The sequence below is a fragment of the Cyanistes caeruleus genome, chromosome 8 (genome assembly GCF_971803275.1).
Source record: "Cyanistes caeruleus chromosome 8, bCyaCae1.hap1.1, whole genome shotgun sequence".
In the NCBI taxonomy this organism is placed as follows: Eukaryota; Metazoa; Chordata; class Aves; order Passeriformes; family Paridae; genus Cyanistes; species Cyanistes caeruleus.
In genome coordinates, this window is record NC_141708.1 from 12,467,063 (window position 1) to 12,494,612 (window position 27,550).

Consider the following 27,550-nt stretch of genomic DNA (forward strand, 5'->3'; position numbering starts at 1 on the left):
GGAAGCGCTTTGTGGCAGCGGGGGCGCGGTGAGGGGCGGCGGTGCCGGCCGGCGTGAGGGACAAGGGGCTGTGTGGGCACTGCGGGGCTCACGGAGCTCCCTGGGGTAGACCAAGGATGCCCTTGGGATTGTGTGCCCTGTGTGCCCTTAGGGGCCAGGTGCCAAATTAAGTTAATTACGGCTGGGCCGATGAGTTGTCCAGCTATTTCTAGTACTGCTTCTTCTAATTGTGTCTGTTAAACAGAGATTCCGTGATACTTGTCGAAAGGCTGAGAGAGCTGGAGGTGTTGAGGCTGGAGAAAAAAAAGACTCCAGGGAGACCTTGCAGCACCTTCCAGTGTCTAAAGGGACTACAAGAGCGCTGGAGAGGGACTTTGGATAAGGACATGTAGTGGCAGGGCAAGGGAGAATGATTTTAAACTGACAGAAAGCAGGTTTAGATTAGATATTAGGAAGAAATTCTTTACTGTGAGAGTGTTGAGGCACTGGCTGTGCACAGAGAAGCTGTGGATGCCCCAGCCCTGAAGTGTTCCGGGACAAGCTGGATGAGGCTTTCAGCAACCTGTTCTAGTGGAAGGTGTCCCTGCCCATGGCAGGCGGTTGGAACTAGATGATTTCTAAGGTCCCTTGCGACCCAAACAATTTAATTATGTTACAGAATTAAACCCTTATTTTGAATGAAACTGGTATTGTGTGATTTGTAGTCTTTCGGGACAAATAAGTTCATTGGAGAGTCGCTTGGAAAAAAGAATTAAGGAAAAAAAAAAAAAAAAAAGCAGTGGGGATATAAACTATAATCCGATTGTTGCCCAGCGCACGCGCGGTAGATCAGCATTGCGTTTTTAGAACTACATTTCCCAGCGTGCCCCGCAGCGCTCCCACGCCTGCGCCCCGGGCCCAGGACCGACCCGTGGCAGCCCCGGTCCGTGGACATGGAGGGAGACACCGGATCTGGGGTCCCAGCGCTGTCGGGCGGGGATGGAGCGGGCGCGGGCCAGGGCTTGGGCCCGGCCCATGAGGACCGGGACATGGAGGGGGCCCCCAGCTGCTCGGGGTCACGCTCCCTGCCCTTCGAGTTCGAGCGGGGTCGCTCGGAGTCCAGCGGCGATGAGGACGACGACGACGAAGACGACGAGGAAGAGGAGGTGGAGGAGGAGGAGGTGGAGAGCGACACCAGGGCTCGGTTCGGAACGGATGACGGGGAACTCGATTCGGACGACGACCGGGAGGTAAAGGTGGCGGGAGGGTGCCCGGGGCACGCCAGGCCCCGCTCCCGGCGTGCCCCGCGTGTGGTAATGGACTTTTTATTATTTTTACTATTTTGTTATATTTGTTATTTATTTTAATATATATTTTATTATTATCCGAGTTCACTTCATCTGTCTCATTTAAGTGAAGCCCTTGCAAACTCTCGGCGTGGCTGAGAGGTTGGTGGAGGGTGGTAGAGCGTGGCACGTGGGCGAAATGAATGGTGTTATTGAGGGAAAGAAAGCCTTTTAGTCGGGCTTTGAGACGAGAGGAAACGTAAGAATCTAATGTGTCAGCTCTTTCAGACATATCTCAGATCGTCGCTATTGAAGAAATTTGTTCTTTTTTGAAATTGTATTATTCAGCCACGAAAGCTGTTGTGGAACTACTTGTGTGCGTTCCCGGTAAATGTTCTTCATGACTAGGATTCAAAGCAGTGAAATTTCAGCTTTTGCCTCTGTGTGTATTTGTATAATCCGTAACTGTGTGTACAAACAAGAGATGACTGTCTCTTGTCATGCAGACTCTCTGTATCTTGATTTGGGACTCCAACTGAGCATTGCTGAGCATTTCCAAATAATAATGTTATTTACCACCCCAACCACTTCAAGCTTGCTGGTTATGTGATATTTTGTTAAAAGAGTTTATCCAAAAGAACTTCTCCCAAAATGATTGCTTAAAGTTTTCTTTTTAGGTATGATTAATTAAATAAATTGGATTACTGCTGTCAAAATCCTCAATTTAGAAGACTAGGTAGAAGTCTTCAGAAAAGAGCTGTATATGAGAAGCAGCTGATCTGTTAGGAAAACCCACTCCTGTAACATATTGATCCCATTTTTTCCCATGGTTTTAGGGCTATGGTATTTTGGAAGCTGCAGGGAATTTCATGGCTTAGCTTGTGTATTCAGACTTACCAATTTTTGTTTGCAGCGTATGATAAACCTCGCAGAGTTGACCCCCTACATCCTGTGTTCCATCTGCAAGGGTTACTTTATCGATGCTACAACTATTACAGAATGTCTGCACACCTGTAAGTATTTGTCAGTATTGTCTAAGGGTTTAGTTGCAAATTCAAACGAATTCAGCTGTTGAAATGTTCTGAGTTCAGAAAAACAATTCTTTGTTCAAAGTGAATGTGTGTTGCATTTATTCTGTTCCTTAAGCAAGATATATATGGATACTTTAGGCATCAGGAAATTACTCAATCAATCAATCATAAAGTCAACTTTTCATATTATGAAGGAAGAAGATGTAGGAAAAGATAAAGCCCAAGTAAGACAGAAGCAGAGCTACTACATACATTTTCTTAATTTTTTTTTTTTTTGAGTAGGCTCTGGGAATTTGAGTGTGTAACTAAGAAAAGAAGGTTTGTGCATGGCTCTGCTTTTAATGGACTAGAAAGTTTCCTAAGCTGTTGTTGATGTGAGCTTGTAAATTCACAAAACCCCATAAGCGCCTGTGTGGAAGTACCGGTTCAGATACAGAAACTGTGGTCTGCACCCATGGGACAGTTTGTCCATAATCTGATGAATGGAAATAGGTGGGTAATAAATAACTGATTTCAATGTGCTTGTCTTGTTATTTTTCCACCTTGATCCTAGTGCCAACAATTTTCCCAGTACTAACAGAACTGTTTTCTCTCCAAACTAATAAAACACTTTCTTTGAAGCTAACTCTTTCAGCCACACCCATGTTCATACCTGAATCCAAGAATCCTGGTTTACTAGATCTCCCAAACTTCACACTGTATAGAGGGAAAACTTATTTTTCTCTCTATTTTTTGTTTTCCTTTTTCTGGAGCAGTACTCACTAGGTTGTTCTATAGCACAAAGTATTCAGCACAGTTTGCAATTTACAAAGAGGCACAGCTGTTAGTAAGGACAGCATAATGTTGCAAATGCAATAGTGGTGGTGTTTTAGAACTTTCCTGAAAAATGTTATGGAAAAGTTTCCTCTGTTCAGGCTGATGGGGAGCTGACTTGATAGTAGGTTATTTATTCTAGGTATTTCTACTTAGTAGCTTTCATTCCAAATTTTAAAGGACTTGTAAAACATAGTGAAAATGGCAGTTATGATTTCTTAAGTTTCTTACCTTGTTTCTACTGAAAGTGTTTGTACGGTGCTTTTCAGCTGTCAACATGCTGCCTTAGCTCTGCTCAAATTCTATATACACATTGAACACTCACCCATGCATCCTTTGGATTAGGAGTGTTCAGTGACTTCATTTTGTCTCTGACAAATTTTGTATGGGAAGTCTGGGTGTATTTACCCCTTTTGCCTGAGCAGATGGCACTGTGTAATGGACATGTGACTCCTACTGGTTTCTTTTCTTTACAGTTTGTAAAAGCTGCATCGTGAGACACTTCTATTATAGCAACAGATGTCCAAAGTGCAATATTGTTGTACATCAGACACAGCCCCTCTATAATATCAGGTAATAAATTTGTCCCATGTTTTGTTGTACAGACTTGTAGTGCTTTCCTATTTGAAACAAAGGATGGTTACAAGAAACACATTGTGTTCTTTTGAACTATTGTGAGTTTCACCACCATAATTAAGATAAAAAGACTCTCTTTATTGTTTTATCTAGTTTGTATCAACTTCTAACCATTTCTAGGGTTTGTACCCCTGCCTTGGATATTTTTATGCATTTGCTCAGTGCTATAAGTGATATAAACAATTAACTATTTGCTTTGATTTCCTTTTAAGAGGAAATCTTTTGGGCATGGTATATTTATTAACTCAAAAAATTGAGTTTTACCTTCTTGAGCTATTCATGAAGGGAGGTGCTTTAAACACCATGGCTTCTGTTGAAGCTCTGCTGTCAGGATGAGTATTTAGAGATGTGAAGTTGCTGCTCTGTCACTCTATGTACATCCCATTTCAAGCTGTATTTGGCATCTTTGTTACAGCTTACTGAAACCATTTTGTCTTGCACCAAAGTTTTTTTGTTTTTTTTTTTTTCATAGACTGGACCGACAACTGCAAGATATAGTCTATAAATTAGTTGTCAACCTGGAGGAAAGTAAGTCACTTTCTTTTTTATATTACTGTGTAAAGATTAAAAAGAACAGAAAACAGAGTATTTCAAAGTCTTGTTTCTACTATGGACTCCTTAAAATAGTTTTGTGATGTTTGGTTATAAGTTGTAATGAATTAACTGTGACAAATGGCATCTTTTTGGCTGCTAAATGCTATTGTGGTAGTGATGTGTACCTTATCTCATGAAACACAGCTGTCACAGTATCCAGATAAACATGCAGATAATATTTCATAGTCATTTCTCTTACTTTAGTAGAGCTAGATCATATTGTTCTGTGTAAAAAGTTCACTTGGCTCAGTAGAAAAAAAATGCTGAGACTGATTCTCTCAAGTGCTTTTATTTTTTCCTCATTGCTGTATTTACTCATCTGATTTTAGATGTGTTCACTGTCTCATCTCATTTATCTTCAACTTTAGGAGCCAGTTATCCTGCACAGTCCCCCTGGGTGGGCTGAGTGAAATGTACAATCTAGTGGATTATGGACTATAGATTATATTGCTTTGTATACCATGAACGTATATGTAAAAAATATATGTATATATAAAAATATGTGTATATATAAATATAGTATAAAAGTACTGTGCTTTAAGTGAACATGTTATAAAATACCATGTCATGTTATGAGGCATGACAGCCAGAAGGATACTAGTTCCTGCAGCTTTTTCAGTATTATTCATGGCCGGTTTCTCTGATTTCCTCCCAGTTTTTACTAATAAAATTGTAGTCAGGGTTTCTTAAGTATCTCAGGCTCATGAAATACTAGTGGTGGTGAAGGTCTGTAGAAAGTTGGAAAGTTTTTACTGCTCTAACCATTTAGACCATTTTCTCATTGAAAATTGGTCAATGAGAGCGGATATACCCAGCACCTGAAACATTTCAATCTGTCTTGTGCATTTTTTTTCAGGAGAGAAAAAACAAATGCATGACTTTTATAAAGAAAGAGGATTAGAAGTACCCAAACCAGGTGAGCTGTAGTCACCCTAAGAAATACTGTCAAGGAAATACCAGAGAATTTATTTTAAGGGCTTTTTTTAAAATATGAGTTCACAACCAAAGATGGAAGTACTACTGGAAATATGGGAGTCTTACTTATCTGGAAATTATAACTCACAGATCTCAGATTGCAAAAATAGATGAATTGGCAATGCTTAAACCGTGATCATGTTTGAATTATTTTAAACTACATATTTTGCTTACAACCAGGAAATATATATAAAATGTGCATTACTGTTATTTTCTGGCTGTTAATAAGTAATAAACATTACAAAGGATTAAAAATGAGAGCTTCAAAGTCTGCTAAACAGTCAGGGATTATTCTAATTATTTTGTGTCTTCTTATCAAGCAAAGCTCTTTGGAGAGTTCTGTGCTGAAAGCTATTAAAATTCTGATTCAGCATAGAAAGTAGGAAGAGCTGATTTAGTAATAAAAAAAGAGGATTAATTGCATGGGCTTTTTTACCTGGTGAGCTATTTTGTTTTGCTCAGTGCATGTTAGTATCTTATGCTGCTTTTATTTCAAGTTATCTTTGCATTTTGGCTACTTGAATATTTTAGCTGTCCCACAGCCAGTTCCTCCGAGCAGAGGAAGACCTAGAAAAGTTCTGGGCTCAGTGTTCCGGATCCCACCAGAACTTGACATTTCCATACTTCTGGAGTTTATTGGGTGAGTTGTGGGTAACTGTAAGAGCAATTGACTGACAAGAGTGCTGCTAACAGTGATGGACCATTAACTGGCTCTTGGTTTTCATTAAATGTGCATTTCTTCCATCTCAAATAGTAATGCGGAGCCAGTTTTAACTTACAGTGCAGTAGTGACAGCCAGCTATGTACAGGTAGATGATGCAGATAACTAAAAGTTTAAGATGTATCTTCCTATAAAAGCAGCTTCCTAGGAAGTGCAGTTTTAAAATGTAGATGTGTTTTATTTTTAACGAAGTCGTTGCAGTCTCAGTAAACTGAACAGAGAAATCTGTCTGTTCCAGTCCCTGATCCCTGTAGGTGGCAGCACCAGTAATGCTGGATCTGCTCAGAGGCTTTCAAATAATAAAGTTTTTAACATTGTGAATCCACATACCTGCCTTAATTTCAGTGTTCATTTTCTTTGTGACTGACTTGCAGAAGTCAATTTACACCTCAAATCTAGTAAACTTGTACCTGCCTGACAAACAAGATGACTTTTGAATCTGTTTTATTTAGTTTTTTGGTAGTTTTATTTTGAATGTCCAGCATTGGCAGCAAAGCAGGTAATGCTTTATGCAAATACCTTCTATACCATGTGGAAATGTCCACTGTGGTTTTGTTATTTCTATGAAAGAAAACACAGAATAGTTCTAACAAAAAAAAAGATGGCTTAACACCATCTACTTTGTATTTTATTTTAGTGACTTTTTAAACCTTTGATTATTTATATCGTCAAAATCAAAGAGATTATTTTGGCAATGAGATATTAGTAAAGCAATTAGGAAAAAGAAAACTTGGACTAGATTGGACCAGGCAGAGAAATTGTTACTTTGAAAGTCTGATTATCTACATTGTGTCTCTACAGTTTATAATGTGGTCACCAGTGGCAGTGGAACTGTATCAAAGAAAATGACAGCTGTAGTGAAAAAGCTTTTTGATGTTTGTTTCATAGTTCGTGACAGATTTCTTTAGCTCTGTCTGATAGCTGGTACATATATAGACATGGAGATATTCAGTCACAGTGATTTGAAGTGCCATGTTATTGTGTGGTCTGCACAAGTGTTACATTTATTCACTGTAGCAAATGGTCAGCTGATTTATAGCAATGTTTGATTTTTTGCCATCTCCAGTACAATGAAAATACTGCACTGTTTCTTCTCTCATGTGTACATACTTGCTAATGCAATGCAAGAATAATGAAATGTCATGTATTTGCCTTAATTAATTGAGAAATTTACACATTGCACTACAAGAAGGCGGTGTGGAGTATAGGTTATCAATGGTAGAACATGTGCTCAGGCTGTGCAGATCAATGAACCTTGGCTGAAGCCAGCTGGAAATTTGGTTATTTGCCACTTTTGCATGTATTCCACATTCCAGAGGAACATATGCTGCTTTCTTGAGTTCCTAGCATTAATTAGCATTAATGCTATCAATTAGCACTAATGCATTACTAATTAGCATTAATATTGTCATATGAACAGTCTGGAATGCCAGCATCTTGCCCAGAGAGCCCCTTAGGTGGTTGGTTGTGTTCTGTCAGTAACTTCTTAGGTAATATCTGTTAAGGTTCCAAATATCAAGGATCATGAAGTATGAATGTTTAAGCAGCATCAATATTGCAACCTACTCCTATGAAAGTTAGTGTTATCTTGTGTTTAAAAATTGCTTTAGGCTACACTGGTTTTTACTCACATTTTATGTGGACAAATCTTAACATCATAAATAGCTGAATTCACAAGAAAAGTGGAGCAGAAAAATAAAGGGTAGGAGAAAAATATATATAAATTCAGTCCAGTATTAATTTATTTATGGTGAAAGGAGAAGCCTGAGTTGGGAAAATAAGTGGATATACAAGACTCATAAATCAGTAAGTCACTGTTACAATAAAGAGCTTGAGGATATTAATAACTGATGATCTTAGCAATGTTAACTATTTACTCTTTGTTTTTTCAGAGCTAATGAAGGCACAGGGAATTTTAAGGTACAAATGTGATTAAATTCTTTTCTTACAGTTTACTTCAGATGGACTTATAACCTGAGTATATTTAATTTAGTTTAGCTTTCTTATACTGAGTGCAGCTGGAGCTTTCATAAGAATAATAATAACCAATCTTGTATTCCAGTGTATTTCAAACCTATTGTTGTATAACATCACACCTACCCAGCATTTTTTGCTTCTTTTTATCCTTATATATCACAGTATTTTTTTCATCATCTTTTTTCATCTTCAGTATCATCTCCTACCCTTTCTTGTCTCATATTTGCCCTTCTTTCTGCCTTGTTTATCCTGGGGTCTTTGGGCCACACAGAGCATAGGGCTGTTTAAAACATTCAAAAAATAATCAATTGCTTATTATTTTTTGAATGTTTAAACAGCATCTGGAGTTTTAATATGTATTTAGTCCATTCACTATGAGGTAATCTGCAGGTAGATCAGAGAAGGGTTGTAAAATGTAAGCTGTTTCCCTGTTACTGGGCTGTTGCTTGAGTTTGGAGTTTATGAGAGATTAGTGCCAAAACCTTTAACTTAAAATCTTTATTTATTCTGTGCAGCCTTTGGAAAAGAAGTTTGTGCGTGTTTCTGGGGAGGCAACAATTGGACATGTGGAGAAATTCCTCAGAAGAAAAATGGATCTAGATCCTGCTTGTCAGGTACATCACTTGCTGTAGTAGTCACAAGTTGTCTGTGCTTTGGACAGACACTTCCCTTGTTCATTAGATTCTAGAAGTAGTGTTAGAGTTTTTTATGCAGTAAGGATTAAAAAATTGTTTGCAATGTTATGAGCTGCAAGGAACAACTCTTCTAACTCAACTGCAACCTGTTCAGATTTTCATAATACTGTACTAATGGGACAGAATTTCTAAAGAGCCATGTAAAATTTCAGAAAATGAAATTCAAAGGCAAGAGATTCTGCTGTTTTAAAGGTAAAACTAGACAGGAAGGTGGGAATGTGGGAGCATTCCCACATGTGGGAGCATGCAAAGGTAGAGACAGGTACAGGCTGAATAATAATAAAATTTAACTGAAGGCAAACAAGGGCTAAGAAAGAATTATAGTATGGATGGATGTGTTGAAATTAAAGGTATGAATGCAAACACAAGACACTTTCCTCCAGATAAGAATTCGAAGGAGCAGAATATGGTACAAAAGAATTTAGTTTCATATTTCTCAGCCATTTTGAGAGGAACTGCATGTCAAAACCAGTTTCCAATTCTTCAGTGTATTTCAGCAGCCATTCAGTTGGGAAATTTCAAGAGTTTCATAATGTGTAAATAATTGTTAAAGCTGTCAATTCCTGGAAGATGAAGCTGATGCTGATGTGAATAGAAATGGTAGAAATTTAGTGCTGGGTTTGGAGTTAAGGCTGTTTTCATACAGCAGTAGCTCTGGGACAGTACAGCATGGCTGTGTGTCTCAGTAGTGAGGATTCATGCTGCATACCTTTTCAGTGGTGACAAAGCAAATGAGATATAAATTATTCATCCTGCAGAGGAATTAATGTATTTTCATTTGCTGGTTTTCTCTCAGTGAGAGACTGTAGCTTCTACATGGTGATGACTTGATATTCTAAACAAATAAAAGTATCCTCAAAATGAGGCTGGAGAAACATCTTGCATTATTTAGTCGTCGTTTCTTTGAGGGGAAGGAATTGCTTTGTTTATTTGGATTTTCTTAAATAGCACATCAGAATCTCAATTTTCAAGAGCATGTGTCTTGGAAACCGCAGATGTCCATCTTTCAAAATCAGCCTGGGCCTGTGTGTTGGGTATCTTTCAGAAAGACTGTAAAATCTTGACATCATCTGTTAAGAGAACTTGAGAATTTTTCACCCGTAAGTTACTTTCTGCTTGGACTTTGCCAGACAGGTACAATCTCATATTGGTGGGTACATGTTACTACATCTTAAGAGCTGATGATTTCATAGATTTCCTTTCTCAAGATGTTGAAACTTCTCATGAAGACACTAGGTGTGGTTGTTTTGTGAGTGCAGTCAGTTTCTACTGAATATCAGCTTAGTTTGACAGTCTTCAAAAATACTATTTGAAAATGTTTCAGTCATTCCCTGTTAATGATAGAAGGTATGTTCCCCACCCCCCTGAACTCCTGGCTCTCCCTAGACATCTCTGACTTAATCTTTTTGTTTGGAATATGAACTAATACTTGCCCTTCTTCATTGACCTGCACAAGTGCAATGGATTTAGGTTAATGAAAATGTGAAATAAGCCATCTGGCTTGTGTGGAGCAGTATATATAAAAGTCTAAAAAGTAGTTTTGAAGCTATTGCCTTTGTTCTTTTTTTCCTACTCTGAAGCTTCAAATTACTTTCAGACTTCTGTATTTGCATTTGCAAATGGATTATGCTTTAAATTCTCTAATTTATCTGAAGGTTAAGGCTTAATTTATTTTTATCTACTTCTTGAGCTGGCAGACTGTAGTTTACTCTTTCTGATGCTTTGTTGTGAACTCTGTGCTTTGGGCAATGATTAATTTTCTGTATGTGTTTATGTATCCTTCTAATTACAAGGTCTCTCTTGAATATCCTTGCTGGAATTTGTTGTGAGAGGGTGAAAATAAATCTTTAGAAACTGGAATTGCCAGTAATAGCTAAGTAGGTAACATCTGGTAGGAGCTAAATACAGGTTGTAGTGTTTGGAACCCAGTAGATTCTTGTCTTTGGCAACAGAAGTTTTCTTTTGAGTGTGATTTTCTTTAAGCCCCTCCTGCAGCAGCAGTATTTCTTCCTGCTAGTTCTTCTGTAAGGATGAGAGAAACTGCTGAAAGACTTGCAGCCCAGCTGCTCCGAATTCATTAATGCAACTGATGGAACAGAAATGTTCTTTAACCAGATGTGCATTCCTAAAAGTGTGTGAACTGCAGTCTTGGGGGAGACTGGGGAAAGGACTCTGTGCTCATACACAGTGTAGTTGTTGATTCAATTTCTTTATGCCAATCTTAGACCCTGGAATAAAAGCATCTAGGGCCTCTGGAAAGTAAACAGCAGCTAGAGGAAATTGGAAATTCTGACAACTTTTTGAATAACTAGCCCAAATACTCATGTCAGTCTCTAAAACTTTGTGTTTTCCTTGTCCTTCCCTGGGTGGTATGTGTTGGTTTGGAAAGTATTGATTGAAGCCTACTGCTTTCTGGGCCAAATTGTCACTTGGGATGAGTCTTATGTGAAGTGTCCCTTCCATGAACATTTTCTATTTTATTTCTGTCTTACTTAGTGAGCATGAATTTATAATTGTCTGTTATGGTGGCTGTTAGAGAAATAGCTCTAGTAGCAGACATGCCACCGAAAGAAAAGAAATGCCATAATGGAAAACCTAGTTTATTTTAATAAGAATTTTAGCAAAAGTGACGGAGTATTCAGCAGATCCACCTTCATGCTTCCTTTCAACCAAATGTCAAGCTACAGTTACTGCTGTCTCAGGCAATTGGTACTAGTTGACTTCAATTTTACCAGTCATTTGAAATTTTAGTAAATTCATAGCTCTTGTGGTGCTGTTAGCATTTGGAAACACACATAATCTCAAATAGATTATAGGCAGGTGCTTTATTGAAGTGCATGGGAATTAGGGGTATTAGCAACCCAAATCTAGCTGCGCTGTCTTTGTTCAAAGTGCACATATTTATACAATTTCAGCTGTAACACTAATCACTGTAACAACCTTATCGACACTGCTTCATTAGAGTGTAGCCCGAGCATGTACCAATCTTACCTATAGGTATCTTAGAAACTCCAAATACTGATCCCCATTACTATAAACATTCTAGCTTGCTAAACTATCCCAAATACCAAGCATTTTTTTCAGCTAAGTTATACATGATTTTGGGAAACATTTAACCCGGTACTAACTGTACTGGTGCTTCTTTTGTAACAGAATATATTCATTCCTGTATGACACAAGGATTCCTCTGAGACACATTTCACAAATTATTTTTGCACTGACCTATTTTTTTTCATTGTATGTTTTATTCTCTTGTTCTTATAGAATGAATGCTAGCATAACAATTAGCAAGCAGAATTTCAGGCTTTGGTGCTGGAATTAAGAGATTAAGCATTTGGTATTCAGAGAACTCTAATGCAGTAAATGTGAAAAACTCTTCTCAATTTATTATTAGACACTGGCTCTTTAATGACTGCCATTTGAAACTGGAGCAGCAGATACAACAGTGTACTTTCAAAAAAGCATTTTAATTTTGAGAGATTGTCAGCAGCTGTGACCGTCTGCAGCCTTTATTGGCCAAACGGATTAGATTTTCTGTTTCTGTAGAATATATAAAACATTTATGTGTTAAGTTTCATTGGAAGCAAGATTGAATTTACAGTGCCTTGTGCTATAAAAAGTGTACAAGTAAGCTTGTAAAGCAAAAGTAATTAAACTCCTATCTCTGGAAAGCAAAGCAGTCATGTTTGTCTTCCTGCAGTAATAACTGTAGAGGTTAAGAATGCATGGAAGGTAGCAGAAAGAACTGCAGACAATTTTCCAAAAGGAAAATTTATATTTTTTAAGTGCTGTGTTACATACATCAAATGTTGATGCTAAATATATGAGTATGTATGGTTCAGTAGCTAATCAGCATTTACTGTTACGTCCACACAAATTCTTGTTTCCTGGCTTCCTCCTGGGAGCTAAAAGCAAAAGTACTGCTGAGCAGTTTACATCTTCTGCACATGAAGAATCAAACATGAGGAGAGTATTCTGCATCATTTTCATGCAATACAGGTGGTACAGTAAATTAGTCCTTTCTGAACCTCTGAGGAGTAGAATTCCTGCATTCCCAAGTCTCAGGACAATGTGATCTGCCAGCATAAATCTTATTAAATCTTTCCACGAAGAACAAGTGAGAGGTAGTAGGTCAGCCTGCAGAAGAAGATAAGTCTGGGGGAGTGGAATAGCTGCAGCTCTGAGTGCATCCTGTGGTGGAAAGTGGCTGTATAAGACAATACGTCATGATATTGCAGTGTGTTCCCCGACTGCTGCAGGGGCAGAGCTTAGGCAGCTTCCTTGCAGAAAGCTGTGGGACTGCTCATTGTCAATGCTCTTATCTTCAATTTTGGGATCTTGTCAATTCACAAATAAGAGCACTCTCATTTTCTTATGTAGAAATTGCTTATAAGGAAAGTGTAAGCAAGCTTCAGTTGAGAGAAAAAAACAGTGTGATGTTAGCTGCTCTAATTTGGAATTTACGTTATGCACAGTAAATCTATGGTAACTTTATAGAGAAGCCTATTTTTCATAATAATCAAAGTAAGGAATTCAAAATACCTGATTAAGGTTCGTGTTTTCCACAAAGTTATTGTTTTGTGGGCAGTTACTAAACAAAAGTGCCTCCCATGGAATTTCAGACACCACTGACAGAGTTCAGCTGCATTCGAGGACAACGCATGGAGCTGCTGAGTATGCCCTGCAGCTGCACCCCAGGAATACTGACTGAGTGCATGCTGGAGGAGGACTGTGTGATGTAACTGCTGACAGTGGCATGCGCCAAGATGCTTTCTATTCAGGCACTTCTTCCACAGTATTAAGTGGAACTAGTCACATGTTTTCTCCCTCAAGATAAGAATGAGGGTAGGAATGGCTCTTTTTTTTTTGGTGGTGGTGCAAACAAGTTTCCCTCTTTTGCAACTGATGAATGACACCAGATGTTTGTGATGGTTTTAATGCCTGATCTAAATTCCCGTTAAATTCATCACAGATATTACTAAATAGCTTGTTTCAGTGGACACACCAGACTGGATGAAACAATAAACTGTCCTCTCTGTTGAGCAGTGAGCCTAGGTCAGGGTCACGAAAGGCATTAGGGCAGTGCAATAGAGCTGTGAATGCTGAATACATTTGGACAACAGAAGTAAAGATGGCTTTAGTGTCTAACATGCTAGCATTGAGCTCTGCTAATGAAATTGAAAGGGCTTGGATACTGTTTTGCTACTCCAAAGGCAAGTTGGACTTAACCATGCCTTTTTTTTTTTACAGGTGGATATAATATGTGGTGATCACCTGCTGGAGCACTACCAGACACTGAGGGAAATTCGTCAAGTCATAGGAGAGAGTGCAGTACAGGTGGGTGGCAGCTGCGGCTTTGTTCTAGGTTTTTTGTTTCAAAACAGAAGACCTCTCTTAAGCCCTCAGGTAGCACCAGTTTGTCTGAAGAAGTTATTTAGAAAAATCTCTCCAATTTATGCAAAATCATTTTTATCTTGTAAGTAGAGTTGTAAGTGTACCATGTTCTTCTTCATCTCATGATGCTCTGGATATGAGGGATTTATGTTGGGTTTTGTTTTGAGGGTTTTTTTTCCCCCAAAACAAGTTGCCATCTTACCAGTGATAAGATGTACCAGCCATTCTTTCAATTAACATTCTTTGTTTTTCCTCTCTGGCGATTGCATCTCTGCGGGAAATCAGAGGACAAATCCCAAATAAGACTATCCTTGTGACTGGGTGAGGAGAACAGACTTGCTTATAAAAACAGAAACCAAAGATAGAGGGTAATGAATGCAGTAAATGTGCTTTATGCATATTGTATTGGCTCTGGTCACAGCATGAGAGTATGGCCAGGTATTTCTTGTTGATAACTTGCTGTCTTCAGTGTTGCTGGCTTTGCAAATAAGAATGCATTTTTTTAAAATTCTTTGCAAATCTTTTCAAAGCATCTTTAAAGGATCACACCATTTTAAAAGTACTGTAAAAGCAATGAAGTACTCTGCCAAGTGCATTGTAAGATAGAGATGTAAAATTGTGATACATGGTAAATTGTATCTTAATCTGAACTTGGAAGTCTGAAAAGTTAATATTCAATATAGTGGGAAGAAATATTATTAGATAGGTATTTTACTTAGAAAGCAATCTTAGCAGATAGCAGAAGGATTAAAATAGTAGCAAAGTCAGCTCTCCTCACTTGTTTGTGCACACACATGCAGAAACATTTGCATTTAAAATTCCTGCTGAGCTCTCTTATGCTACAGGAAAGTTTCTGTTTTGAGGGCAGGAAGTGAAAAGCTAATTTTGATATCCCTTGGACTTCGTATCACTTGTACTTGATCTGAATCACTAGGAGGGGTCTCAGAGTCAGGGCAGAGATATTTGGCTCATGTTAGTGTTGGCAAACATTAAAATCTGTGAGGTTTGTGCAGTTTCTGCAGTTGCAGGGAATAAATGCCACACCTGATATCTTAGCTGTTTCATAATAGCATGAAGAAGAAACGAAAATGTAACCTAATTCAGTTTGGGGAGCAGGGAATAGAACTGGGAGGAAGTGGGTACTGGTACAAACTTGTTTCTAACACTACGAGTCATTGCAAGTAAATTCAGCACATTGTGATGGAAATGCCCTCTGCTAAAAGCTTCAGTAAACAGCAGGGGTATATCACATGTATGGCTTTAGACTTGAGCTTAGCACAAAAATTTTTCATGTATGAGAAATGCTCTTGGGGCATCACTTCAAGGAATACTGCAACAGTTTCATTTCTTGTCAGAACTGGGTCTGCCTGATTGATGTTTAGTGATAAAGTACCAGTCAGCAGCTCCACGAAGAGAGCAGTTCTCTATGGATGCATTCTCCAGTGATGTTTCATATCTCATTTATTACCAAATCAGTATGCTAGCAATTAATTCTCTCAAAGCTTCTCTATTGGACAAACAAATAGAAAAGAAACATCTTGGCATATTGTGAAGGCTTGTTCTTTCATAGTCACTTTCGACAGGAAATTTGAAAGACGGGGTTCATCTTTAATTTCTCTTCATATTGTTAGAAGATCTCTAAGGATGCCAAATCGTTGCAGTAGGAGTGTTGCTTCTTTTTTGATATTGAAATAATTGTGACATTTTCATGTTCTTTAGTCTAACATTATAATATTTTTTAAGAAATCCAGAGGATGCATTTGTAGGATTAAAAAACCTTGGAAAATATTTTTAGATAATTACCCCTGAAAAAACATCCCAATGGATAGGTCAAGTCTAAAATGGTGAGGGTTGTTTGTTTCTCACCATGACCTGAAATTCAATAAGGGGCACAGTTGTCCTGGCCAGTGAAACTACAAGTACAAAGGAATGTTTGATAAATTTTACATTAAACTCCAAGGGCATCTTGTGCCTTTGTAACTTTCCAGCCTTTCCCAATCAGTGTTGGAGCTTGGAATGTCCCTAATAGCTCTCACCAGGATGCTGAGACACTGTTCAAAACTGCTGTTGTCATTTACAGGTTTCTGAGGTTCGTTGTATATCCTTCATGCAAAGAATACAGCTTCAGTAGCTACTTCTGCAACAGAAAGTCATTTGAAAGAATAAACATTGGGCTCTTTTATTTAGATGAGTACAGCCACTGTTAAAGGGGAAAAATAGCTGCTATTCTAAGTCACATATTTCTCTTGCAAGTTTGTTCATGTCAGCAATTATTCTTTTTGCAGGGAAAAGTGATTATAAAAATTTTAACATGCATTCTTTGGTAGCATTTGCAGTGCAGCCTCATATATATTGTGTGTGATTTATAGTTCTGAACCATAATCACTGTGGGGGTTTTAGTGGCTTTTACTTACTATGAATGGTTAAGAACAGTTCTTAAGATTTGTTTGTGAAAATATTGGGTGTTGCATTTATTTATTTATTTATTCCTACTGTCTAGCACTGTGTAATGATGCCTTAGAGCCTGAGTAAATGGAAGTTTCCTGGAGATGCAAACTAGCAGGATTTTAGTTCTTCTGGATACATTTCTGCCTTTCCAACAAGTGTGGGAAGACCAAGTGCGATCTGATGATAAAATAAATATTCCTGACACTGACCCCATAGTAATCTATTTGGGTTGTTTTAATTGGAGTACAGAGGCAACTGATTTTAGTGGTTGAATGTAAGCCATTAACGTGTTCATTTCTGATTAGTTGATAGAAGGCTAAAAAAGAATCAGGAAAAAAATCTTGTTTAATCTTGTAGATGTCAAGATATTTTGCCACTTCTGAAACTGAGTGGTTGGTTAAATCTTCCTAATTAGCTGAAAGTAGGATTTCTAGCTCTGTTTTGGGCAAAACCATAAAAATCTCACTGACAGAATTTATATAATAAGAAACAACTTTGCTGCTTTTTTTTTTTTTTTTAACAGTGTAAAACTTGGCTTTACTGCAAGGAGTGATCAAAGACACAGAGTCTTTTAGAGGCTTGGTTTTGTTATCAGGTGTTGAGATCTGCCTGTAATTAAGAGTTTGATCAAGTAGCAGAGAAAGGAAGCTTGTTATTAACTAAATGGGAATATAACTTCTTCCCTGTATTACCTTCCTCCCCTCTGCTGCAGAAATGCAACCTGATCCAAGCTGCTGGTTATTTTCACTAGTTTAAAACTGGGCCTTCTCAGAGTTCTGCATCACTGATGGATATAATGAGCTCACACATGGGAAAAGCTAAAAGGAGTAGCTTCCTTGATGTCCTTGGCCCTTGGCACAGAGGTTTGGCAGATTATAATGGTGTCTTTGTAGCTCTCACCTTTTTGTAACCCAATGCTATTGTGCTGTTTTTTTGGTCTCCTGAGCTAGGCAGCAAATCAGAGCACAGCTCTTAATTGCTATGACCTTCTAGCACACATTTCCTATGGAAGTGTTTTACACTTTGCTATGGGGTTATTGAATTTGGAAAGTGGGGCATTTTTTGTTGCTGCTGCTCTTAGAACATTGAAAGGGTTGTATGTGCTGATGTTTTGGGCTGTCAGTTCAACTTTAAAGTTTATAGTTGGGTGTAACAGGTGGAATCCTTTGTAGTTTTTTAGGTCAGGGTCACAAATGTTTGTCCAAGGACATGGGAGAGCTTTGCTTTTCTTTTGTGTCTAAGTTAACCTTGAGGTTTGTAATGGGCAGTGATAGCTCATTCTCTGTTTGGACTTCCTTTTAATAACAGTATCTAGAGAAAGCAGCTGAACATAGAAAGAAATGTGTAATACTTTACAAGTGAATAATTACAGAGTAAGAAGTTACTGGGGTAACTCGCAGCTTCTTTTTGTAGAGAAGGAATTGCTGTGGGTTTGGCCTTGGGTTTAACAGGGCTATTTCCTTTAAATGTCTGACTGCCTTATGTACCATTTCAAAATTATTTATCAAAGAAAATACATTGCAGAATCTTCTTCTTCTAGAAATACTTCTTTCCTTTAAGAAACTGAAAAACAGAGGAAAAGTGGTTTTGACCACAATTTTTCTCCAAAAATAAATTTTGAATGTGTCTTATTTTCTCTTTTGAAGGAACTAGTGGGCACAAGGAATAAGTACCTTTGGGAAGGTATAACCATGTTTTTATGTGCCAAGAGGTTCCTGAGTAACCTCTTAGAACCTGTTCTACCTTGCAATGCTGCTATCCCAATTTATGCTAATCACCTAGTTAGTTAAAGCTCCTGTCTCCTCCTGTGTCCTTTCAGGAGTTAGCAATGGACTCCTGGTTATTAACAGGGTGAGAAGATGAAGTTAGTTAGTACTAATACATTATCTTACATCTTGTGTATTAACAGATAAAAACATCTGAAGCAAAATACAGTAAAAATTCTAACATGTCAGTTGGCAATAACGTAATCTCTCTTCAAAACAGAAGTTCTTTTCAAGTCTGTCCATATAAATAGTTGCAGTGCAGTGCCAGATTCCCAGTGGGTCTATCGTGGAAGTGCTAGGCCTTTCAGCAGCTGCCTGTGAATTAAGTGACATAAGTAAGGCTAATGGGTCAAAAGTATCCTGTTTCACAGGTGAAAGGGATTTTTTTAACACCCTTTTCCATCTCAAAGAGGAGAGGGGGATACAGTTATTTGCCTTGAGACTTCAAACCTTGCATTCTCCATATGGAAGGGACACAGTATAAAATGGTGAGATTGTAGCTGGGGTCCTGCCATGGAGCAATTGTTGTACCAGGTGGTGACAGAAATGCCTCATGGAGGAGGGAAAGTGCTATGATGAGACAGTTTATTTCTCTTCTCTCTAGGATGGTCTACTTGTACTGCACTATGGCCTGGTGGTATCTCCACTAACTTAAAGGTGTCTGGAATATCAGAAGGCAAATGAATCTGAAGTCATGGAGCTTCTTCACTGCTGTTTCTCACCAAAGAAGCCGTCGCATTTCCTGTGGCAGGAAGCAAGTGAAAGGAACTACCACTAACTGCTGTGTGCTTGTAATGTAACATCTGACTTTACCACTGTAAAAAATTGCAGCTTCTGTAAGTACAGCTGTAGATGTTGCTATGCTTCATGTTACAAATTACTGTCTTCAAATTTCACTCAGCTCAGGGAAATTAAATGCTCAAAGTAGCTAAATTTTTTTACTTTCTAAAACCACAAGATTTCACAGGGTGAACAGCCTTTTTTTCCTCTAAGCTCTGAGATTTCTCTTGCTAAGTGTCTAGCTAGAACAGTGCTCTCAGGGATGATCGTCAATGAGAAGTATAATTTGTTTTGGGGAAGAAACAGTCATTTGCCTAAAAGAAAAGTATACTGTGATCATCTGTCTTTGGATGTGATTTGGGGAGAGGAAGGAAACTTCAGAAATGCAGACCAAAATAGGCAGAAAATGATGCAGCATAAGCATTGTTTTTTGAGAAGTAGCATTAACTTTGTTGTTTTTCTTGAAGAAAGACAATTTTGTTTGCACTGGAATATATTTGCTGGTAGTTTGGCTTATACCAAATGGTGGATCATGCATCTCTAGTCTGAATGGAGATGAGCTAGCTGTAAGCTGGTTAAACTATGCATGAAAAAAAAAACGTAGCACCTCTTTCTACCTGCTTGCTGTACATAAATTAATCACTGTCAACCTGATTCTGCTATCATGTAAAATCCATCAACTGACTTGACTGTCAGGAGCATAAATTCATTCACTTTAGCACATACCTCTCCAGCAGCTGTGGAAATGGTCACTTTTTCCACTCTTTCTAATGTGTTTCAGTGCACTGTAGTGGAGACCTGGGTTGAGTAATGTAATACCTGCCTGTTGCTACCAGATTCACAGAGGACATTAGGTGACTTTAATTTTAACATGTTAAAATACTATGTTTTGTGACAACTGTAACACTTTAAAATTTTCTTCTGTTTAGGATTTCCATGTTGTCTTGTGCAGCATTAAGGATCAGAGAGCTCTGTGTGTAATGGTCTTGCTGCGTACTGGGTTGTCAGTGTGGGGATTCATGAAAGTTTCCATTAGGCACCAGTCTCTTTCCCTTCCCTACAGTCAGTGCAGAGAAAAGGGAGATTCCTTTGTAAGGCATTTCAGATCACCTAAGTTACAGAAGCATAGAGTTCTTAGTTGGATGGGCCTCTGGAGATCATTCAGTCCAACCTCCCTGCCAAGGCAGGGTGACCCAGAGCAGGTAACACGGGAATGTGTCCAGGTGAGTTTGGAATGTCTCCAGTGAGAGAGAGACTCCACACCTTCCTATGGCAGCCTATTCAGTGCTCTGCCACCCTCAATGTAAAGAAGTTCTTCCTTCTTCCAGTCCTCCTTCCTTTCTTTCAGTCAGCTGGTGAGGCAGCAGCTCAGTCCAGAGGTGAGGGTTTGACTGAGCTGTACAGGGGTTCTGGAGCTTGGGGACACCTGAGCAGCAGCCCCAAGTTCCATCCAGACACAGAAGCCCTTGGCTTGGAGGCATGGAGGGGACATTGCCAGGAGCAGCAAGGGACACTGAAGTGTCCCTAAGGAGCAGAGCTACCCTTTGTGGCCTCTGCTTGACCCTCTCCAGGAGCTCCTTGTCTTTCTTGTATGGAGGACCCCAGAACTGGGCACAGTACTTCAGATGTGGCCACACCAGGGCTGAGTAGAGAGGTAGGATCACTTCCCTTGACCTGCTGACCACACTCTTCCCAGTGTACCCCCAGATTCCATTGGCCCTCCTGGCTGCAAGGGCTCAAATGTATTTGTTCACTGTCAGCCTAAGAGGACTGGCATCCTTTGTCTAAAGAAAGCTTTCATGAATCCTCCCTCAGGTCTTTACAATAAACATTGTTTTGTCTGTGAAGTTGGCACCATAAGAAAAAAGTTTTGTTTGAAGTAACTCTTGTGATGCTTCTAAAAAATGTAACAAAAAGCCTTTTTAGCTACAAACTCCTATTTTACCTTTAAAGTTTGTATAAAAGTAGTGTTTAAAATGCAGTAGAAAATGAGATTATTTTGTAAACACCTCGTGAGTTGTGTTGATAAAAGATTATATATTGTAACAGTAAAATAAACTTTATTTTAGCCAATTTAAAAAAAAATTGAGCCCTTTTGAGTGTTTCCATGCCATGTTTCCTACATCAGCCTCAGAATTACAGTAGATGATAGTGAAACAGCTGAATGTGCTCTGGGGTTGTTAGAATGACAAATTTCAATTAAGAGGCTGAATGGTGAAGGGTAATTCAATATCAATCTCCACTGGAGCTAAGTGTGGTATTGTTAGCCGGAATAACATGAAATCTCTGGGACTCTCCTTTTAATGAGGATTTTGGTGAGAAATAGCTCAGTAAAGAAGTCAAGATCATTTTTCCACAGAAATACAGGAGAAATAATCCTATGTAAAGGACTCCATTTTTCATCAACAAGAACATCTTTTTGTGAAAGCCACCTCTCAGTTATTGTCCTTTATGTTTATGGCTGTTGTTCTCAAGTCCCTGTGAACTGACTCTCTGCCACTGGAATCAAGGCATCTGGTTCAAATACTCAATATTGCCCCTTCCTGTTCCATTATCACTCAGGGGTTTGTTTTCAAATTTATAGCTCTGTGCTATAAAATCATAATCAGTATAGTCACATTTTACATTGTAAATTCACCTTAACCCTGGCTTGAACTTCACATCTACAGAAGGGCTCATGTGCAGAGTTTTAACAGCTGTATAGAAGCTGATAGTTAATTCAAATTAATGTCATTCTAGGATGCATTTTACTTGCATGGCCCCAAGAGGCCTGTGCTGCTACTGGCTCTAATGTCAGTGTCAAATTCTGCTTTTCAAATAAAAAAGGTCCTCCTGGATATCTTCAAAGGATTTTCCTGTAGGGTAAATCACATGCCAGCTAAAATGCAGAAGGTGAACACTCCCTTCTTCACCCTGTCGGTGGCTTAATGGGGAGGATTGAAGTTCTGTAACCTGTGGTATTTTTGACATGAATGCTTAGTGACCTGTTATTTCCCTTTTGTCCACTTCTATTTCTTCCTTACCTGCCTTCAGAAAGTGTATTTTTAGCATAGTTTTCCTGGCTGAACATCCTGCTTTCTTTCACCTGAAGGCACTGATGTGTTCCTTCTTTCCAGTGCTGCAGGTCCCCTGGGGCACATCCGTGTGCAGCAGGGTGACCTTTAGCTATTGCCAAGGCTGAGCTGAGGCTCTGTGGTTTCCTGCATAATCAGCCTGCTTGCTTTAAAATGTGCCAATCTTCTTTCAGCTCTCCTGCTGCTGTTTTATTTCTGTAGGTCTCCTTTTAACCTTGGCTCCTCTCCAGCCACTTTTGGTCCTGATGATAGAAGAGCATCTGTAACAACAGGCCGTCTATGGGATGGCATCTCTGCCCTCATGGGAGATGAGCCAGCCTTGTGCTCTGGAAGTGAGGGAAGGTGTGCTTGAACTCATTCACTATTTTACAGACATTATTGTTTCTTTACTTGATGAGATAATTCTGGTTTTCCTTTCTCATTATCTTCTTAACAGCATCATGGCTAACACAGATCCTTATTAAATACTGCTTATAAATGCAGCATAATTCTGAATTCCTGTACAGACCTGCTAATTCCCAGCAAGAGCAGATGATGAGCCTTAGTTTCTGGATTTCTTATAAATACAGAATCAAGCTACAAGCAAGTCATGACCAGAGTCATATTGGTTGCATTCTGCCTGTTTTCTTTGTGGTCAGTACAGGTTCAGTGTAAGAAGAAAATAAGGTTCAAGAGACGGTTGAAATGTACAGCTGAGCCCTCTAAGCAAAGGGGACCTGCAGTGGCCAGGGATGGCTGTCATTTATGTCCTGAGCACAACAGTGCACCCAGCCTGGCTCTGCACTGCCACCAGACTGTGGCACACATGAGCCAGGGGAGCTCTTTAAACTTATTTCTGTAGATGTGAAACTACCTAAGAATTTTATTGAAAAACCATTCAAGCTTGTCTATTACTAATCCATGTTGAATTTATTTTCAGAGAATCATTAATCATTTATGTGCAATGATTTATGTTAATACATTTTTAACAGCCACTAGGAAAATTACATCCCTGGCATTTTTGGTTTTACCTTTTTTTTCAGTATGGAAATTATTAGTATGAAATCTGTGGTCAATACAAGTGAGTAGAGGAATTCATTCCAGCAGTTGAGAGAATGACTATTAACAGATATAGCAGTTTTTGTGTATTGCATGCCTTTCTTTAAAAGACAGATTGTCACATTATCCCCATGAATCTTTTCATATGCTCAATGGAATGCACCAAGGGCCAGCCTGAGCATTTAAGTTCTTTAAAATGGACCTTTTAGGCTGTCATAAATACCCGCTGAGAGATGAAGAGGTGTTGCATTCTCTTCAATTCTGCTTTTTATTTGTTTTTTCTACCTCATGGTCCTTCTATAACACTAATTAGTTCAGCAGAAAGTGAATCAAGACAGCCACAAATGGAATTTTACCATGTCATCTTTAAGAGACCCTTGTTGAATGGGCCAGAGGATATTTACATGGACTGAGGTTTCAGAATGTTGCCATGGATACAAATTTAATCACTGGACAGGTCAAATTTTATTAGTTTCGAGAGAAAAATGGTAATGCGATCTGAGGCAAAATGCAATATTGATTGGCTGCCCTGCAACTGCAGAATTCATGCTGGAGCTGTATCGCCATCTTTACTGGGTTTGGATTTAATGTAAAACAATGTATTTGTGTCAAATACAGCAGTGGTCTGCAAAAGAAATGTTTCCCAAAGTGCAGAAGAGAACTTGCATTTTCTAACTGTGTGGTAAAATAATCTATTTGGAAAAGAAAGTTTAAAATATCTGTTTTTTTCCAAAGGAAACAGTAATGTTAGAAAAGTTCGTGGTGGACACTTGGCAAAGATTAAGAAAAATTGTATGTTCCTGTGAGAGCTACTTTGGAGCCCTTGGTGTTGAGGTATCCATAACCTCTGTTCTCTGAATGGATTTTCTGGTGTCCAGTAGGGGAAGCTCAGCTTCTCAATCCATGAGGATGTTTCGCCTGTACCAGACAGTGTGAAACTGAGAGGGGTTTGGTACCTTGGAGACTTCCAGTGCTCTCAAATGTGGCTGAAGTTAAGCTGATGAGCGTAAGAAATGATATGTGGAGGATGTAGGGGGCAAAGAGGACATGGAGTCACAGTATGATCTTATAATCCCTGCTTCCTTAAGAATCTAGCCTAAATGTTTTGGCTTACTGAATCACTTTGGCTTGCTTTAGGCATTTTTATTCATACATCTCTTAGGTCTCATTGATAGACTAGGAATTTGCTAATGAGGTGTCATATCTGGGGCTTAGGGATTTTTTCTTTCTTTTTTTTTTTCATTTCCATTGAAATTTGCTTAAACTTAATGATGTTCTGAGCCTCAGTGTAAACCATGTTTTTCAGCCTGATCTCTGCTTTTCCAAATGACATCTCCGAACAGCTTTTTCTTACAGATCATACTTGGATCTGCATGTGCATCATCTCAAGGAAGAGCTATGTGTCTGTCAGAGCATTTACAAGGCTGCTCTGGACATTGGAGAGCTAAGAACTTGTTTCTCCTTGCGCTCTCTGGCATTTAGGCAGGCAGCAGCTGCCTCTTAATTCAAAGGCAAAGGAGCAGAGTGACCCTGCTGTGGTAGGAATGGACTTTGGGCCTCTCTTGTTCAGAACCGACACAGCACCTCAAGAGTTTTGCTGCAAATGAATGTGTACCAGGGGCTCTGGAATTGCACTCTGACATTTTCTGATATTTCCCTTCTGGAGAAAGGAGATGTTTAGCATGGACACTGTTCCTTCTTTATGTTATGCTCTCTGTCAGTTCTGGCCAGCAAAATGTTTGCTTTAACAAGGATGAAATTGTTTGTCACAGAGTTGCAAACTCATCTCTGGTTGAGCTGGGTTTTGGATGAAGACCCCTGCACAATCTGTAGGAGGGCCTTCCCCCTGAGCCCCAGCTCTGCAGACCGTTTTTTCAGCTGGAAGTGCTGGAAAAGACCAGGGTTAATGAAAATTCTCCCACCCCACCCCAAGCAGTGCACCATTTGCACGTTGTGCTGCATTTGCCAAGTGATCCTTATTCCCACAGGCATGTGAAGTCTTGCATGAATGAGCTGGCATTGCTTGTGCTATTTTGACATACACTCTGCTTCAAAGTGTCAAACCCCAGTGATGGGGACATTTGATCGTTCATAAACATCTGTTTGGCTGCTGGTTTAGGGCTCTGTGTGGGTCACTCTCTGCAGGAAGAAGCTCTTTTCCTTAAAAGAGGTGTCTGTGCCAAGAGCTGGAAAGAGTTGGCTGGATCCAGCCAAAGGTTCCGGAAGAGACTTTGCTCTGAATTGCTTATTGATTCCTTCTTGCTGAATGACAGTGTTCTTCCTCCATCTGGAAAAGGAGATGTTTGCATTCCTGCCAAAGGAAAATGTTTGGGGTTTGTAAGTTTTTTTTTTCCTTTGGCTGCTTTTTCTTTGGCTTACTTTTTAATGATTTGCAGCATCTAGATAAGCGTCATTAGCAAAACTTCTCCATGTGCAGCAACTTCATCTGTTTTCAAAGAGCTCTACATCACCACTGCACGGGCCAGCATCTACATCCAGGGAAAAAACAGCCAGCCCAGTGGTGGGAATTTGTCTCATTGATAGGAAGCTCAAGTTCTCCCCAGCACAGAGAAGAAGAAAATGCAGTATCATGGAGAAATAGCTGCGCTCTGCTGCTTCCTGAGCTTATGGTGAAGTCTGTGTCCACAGCTGCCTTTTATCCAAGGGGTTGAGGTTTTATAGAGGTATAAATTTTTCAACATCTGAAATGTGATTCACTCCTTCCCTCTGGCAGCCTGAGTGTTTAACCCAGTAAGAAAGATGGGACCACAAATGAGGATTTATTGTCCTGTTCCAGCTTATGGTTTCACTGTAGAAGCCTTCTGGTGCATATAAGCAGGCAGCTAAAAAGAACTACTCTGAAGAAGATAGCAATTGAAAAGGAGGCCTGGTTGGAGATAGTCAGAGGTCAGCATTGGCAACATATTCAGCCAGGCCTGTCCCTCTTCACTGTCATTTTTCTTCTCATAAACGAAATGAGAGTGTAGACATGGGCCTCCCTGCCTGTTGCCCCTCTGTCACCTCTGGAGTTTAACACCATGAGACTGCACCAAATTGCTGCAGAGCTCCAGAAATGCAGGAAATTGGGCTGGCCCTCACACTGCAGCCGTTTTCCAAAGTAGTTTCATGTCCTTCCTGCAGCTCCTCCGTCCTGCTCCACCACTGTAGCCCCTTCACATTGATATCACCAAAATAAATTCCCAGTTTTTTAATTAGCATCCAGTTAGCTGAGCAAGCAGGAATTCTGTCTGAGGATTGTGCTGGGAACAAAGGACAAGTCAGGCTGCTTATGCTCAAGGGACAGAAAGCAGCAGCACTGGAGAGTGAGATTCAGAATATATTTCATTAGCTGCACAGTCACATCTGCTTTTTATTCCCCCAGTGGACTGGGAGACATTCTGTGTGTTAGCATTTCCTAACTGACAGCAGACCAAGGAGATATTTGGACATTTCTTGATCTTGTTTTATGTGCCAATACCTTGGACTTAACTCTGCACGTGCTGGCTCCCCCAGGCTCTGTCTGGGCAGCCTAAGTTGCTCTGTGCTGTTTTGCTGGGGGCTGCTGGTGAGCTGCACTGCTCCAGCCATGCCCTAGGCCCCCTCCCCTGCATCTGGAAAATGCCCCTTGCTTCACCCACCTGCAGGGCTGCCCTCCCCAGGGCTCTCACCCTATGGTGAGCAGCCTGTCCAGGGCATGGTCCCTGAGGTCACCAGTGTGACAGGATCAAGGTGTAGCTGTGCTGCTGCTGGCCTGCAGCTCTGGTGGAGAAGCCTGTGACTGTCACACTGTGTCCCTGGGGCTCTGAGGCAGATTGCCATGATGTGGTGCAACAAAGCAGGAATGGAAAGGCAACAGGACAGTGTGCTCTGGCAGGGCCACCAGCAGGAAGCTGACTGTGCTTTTTCCCTCTACAGGCACATCTCAAGCAGAACGTGTGCATCTTCCAAATATAAGCCACTGCAGGTCACAGCACCTGTGACTGCTGAGTTTAACTAGGAGATGGGTGCACCCTCCTCTCTTCATCTGCTCTTTTGTAAGTCACTTTATCTTCAGGTGTGCAGGCAAAGCACGAGGCTGTTTCTAACCCCTGAGCACACAGGCATCATGGAGCAGAAATGATGGGTACCTTGAGACTGAACTGTCAGGGGTGTGATGCAAATCACACCCTCAGAGTCCATTTTCTGAGCAAATGAGAGTGCACTTGGCCGTGGCAGACCTTGCTCCCTCAGCCAGCTGGCCATGGACTCTTCTACACAGCAGGCACCAGGGATGAGCCCCAGACGTGCCCCACTGCCATCAGTGGGTCCAGCCTTACCTTGCAACTCCAGCAGGAGGGGCTGGC

The 27,550-nt window shown here is 39.9% G+C and overlaps 1 protein-coding gene across 1 annotated transcript; it reads left to right on the top strand.

The window, feature by feature from the left end:
• Positions 1–461: 461 nt before the first annotated feature.
• On the top strand, positions 462–21,180 carry PCGF6 (polycomb group ring finger 6). The gene is made up of 10 exons (XM_023929796.2): positions 462–1,229; positions 2,179–2,278; positions 3,586–3,682; positions 4,218–4,273; positions 5,196–5,255; positions 5,846–5,954; positions 7,928–7,955; positions 8,528–8,626; positions 13,958–14,044; positions 18,920–21,180. The coding sequence occupies exons 1-10, from the start codon at positions 933–935 to the stop codon at positions 18,968–18,970; spliced, it is 984 nt and encodes a 327-aa protein (XP_023785564.2). The 5' UTR covers positions 462–932; the 3' UTR covers positions 18,971–21,180.
• The last annotated feature ends 6,370 nt before the right edge of the window (positions 21,181–27,550 follow it).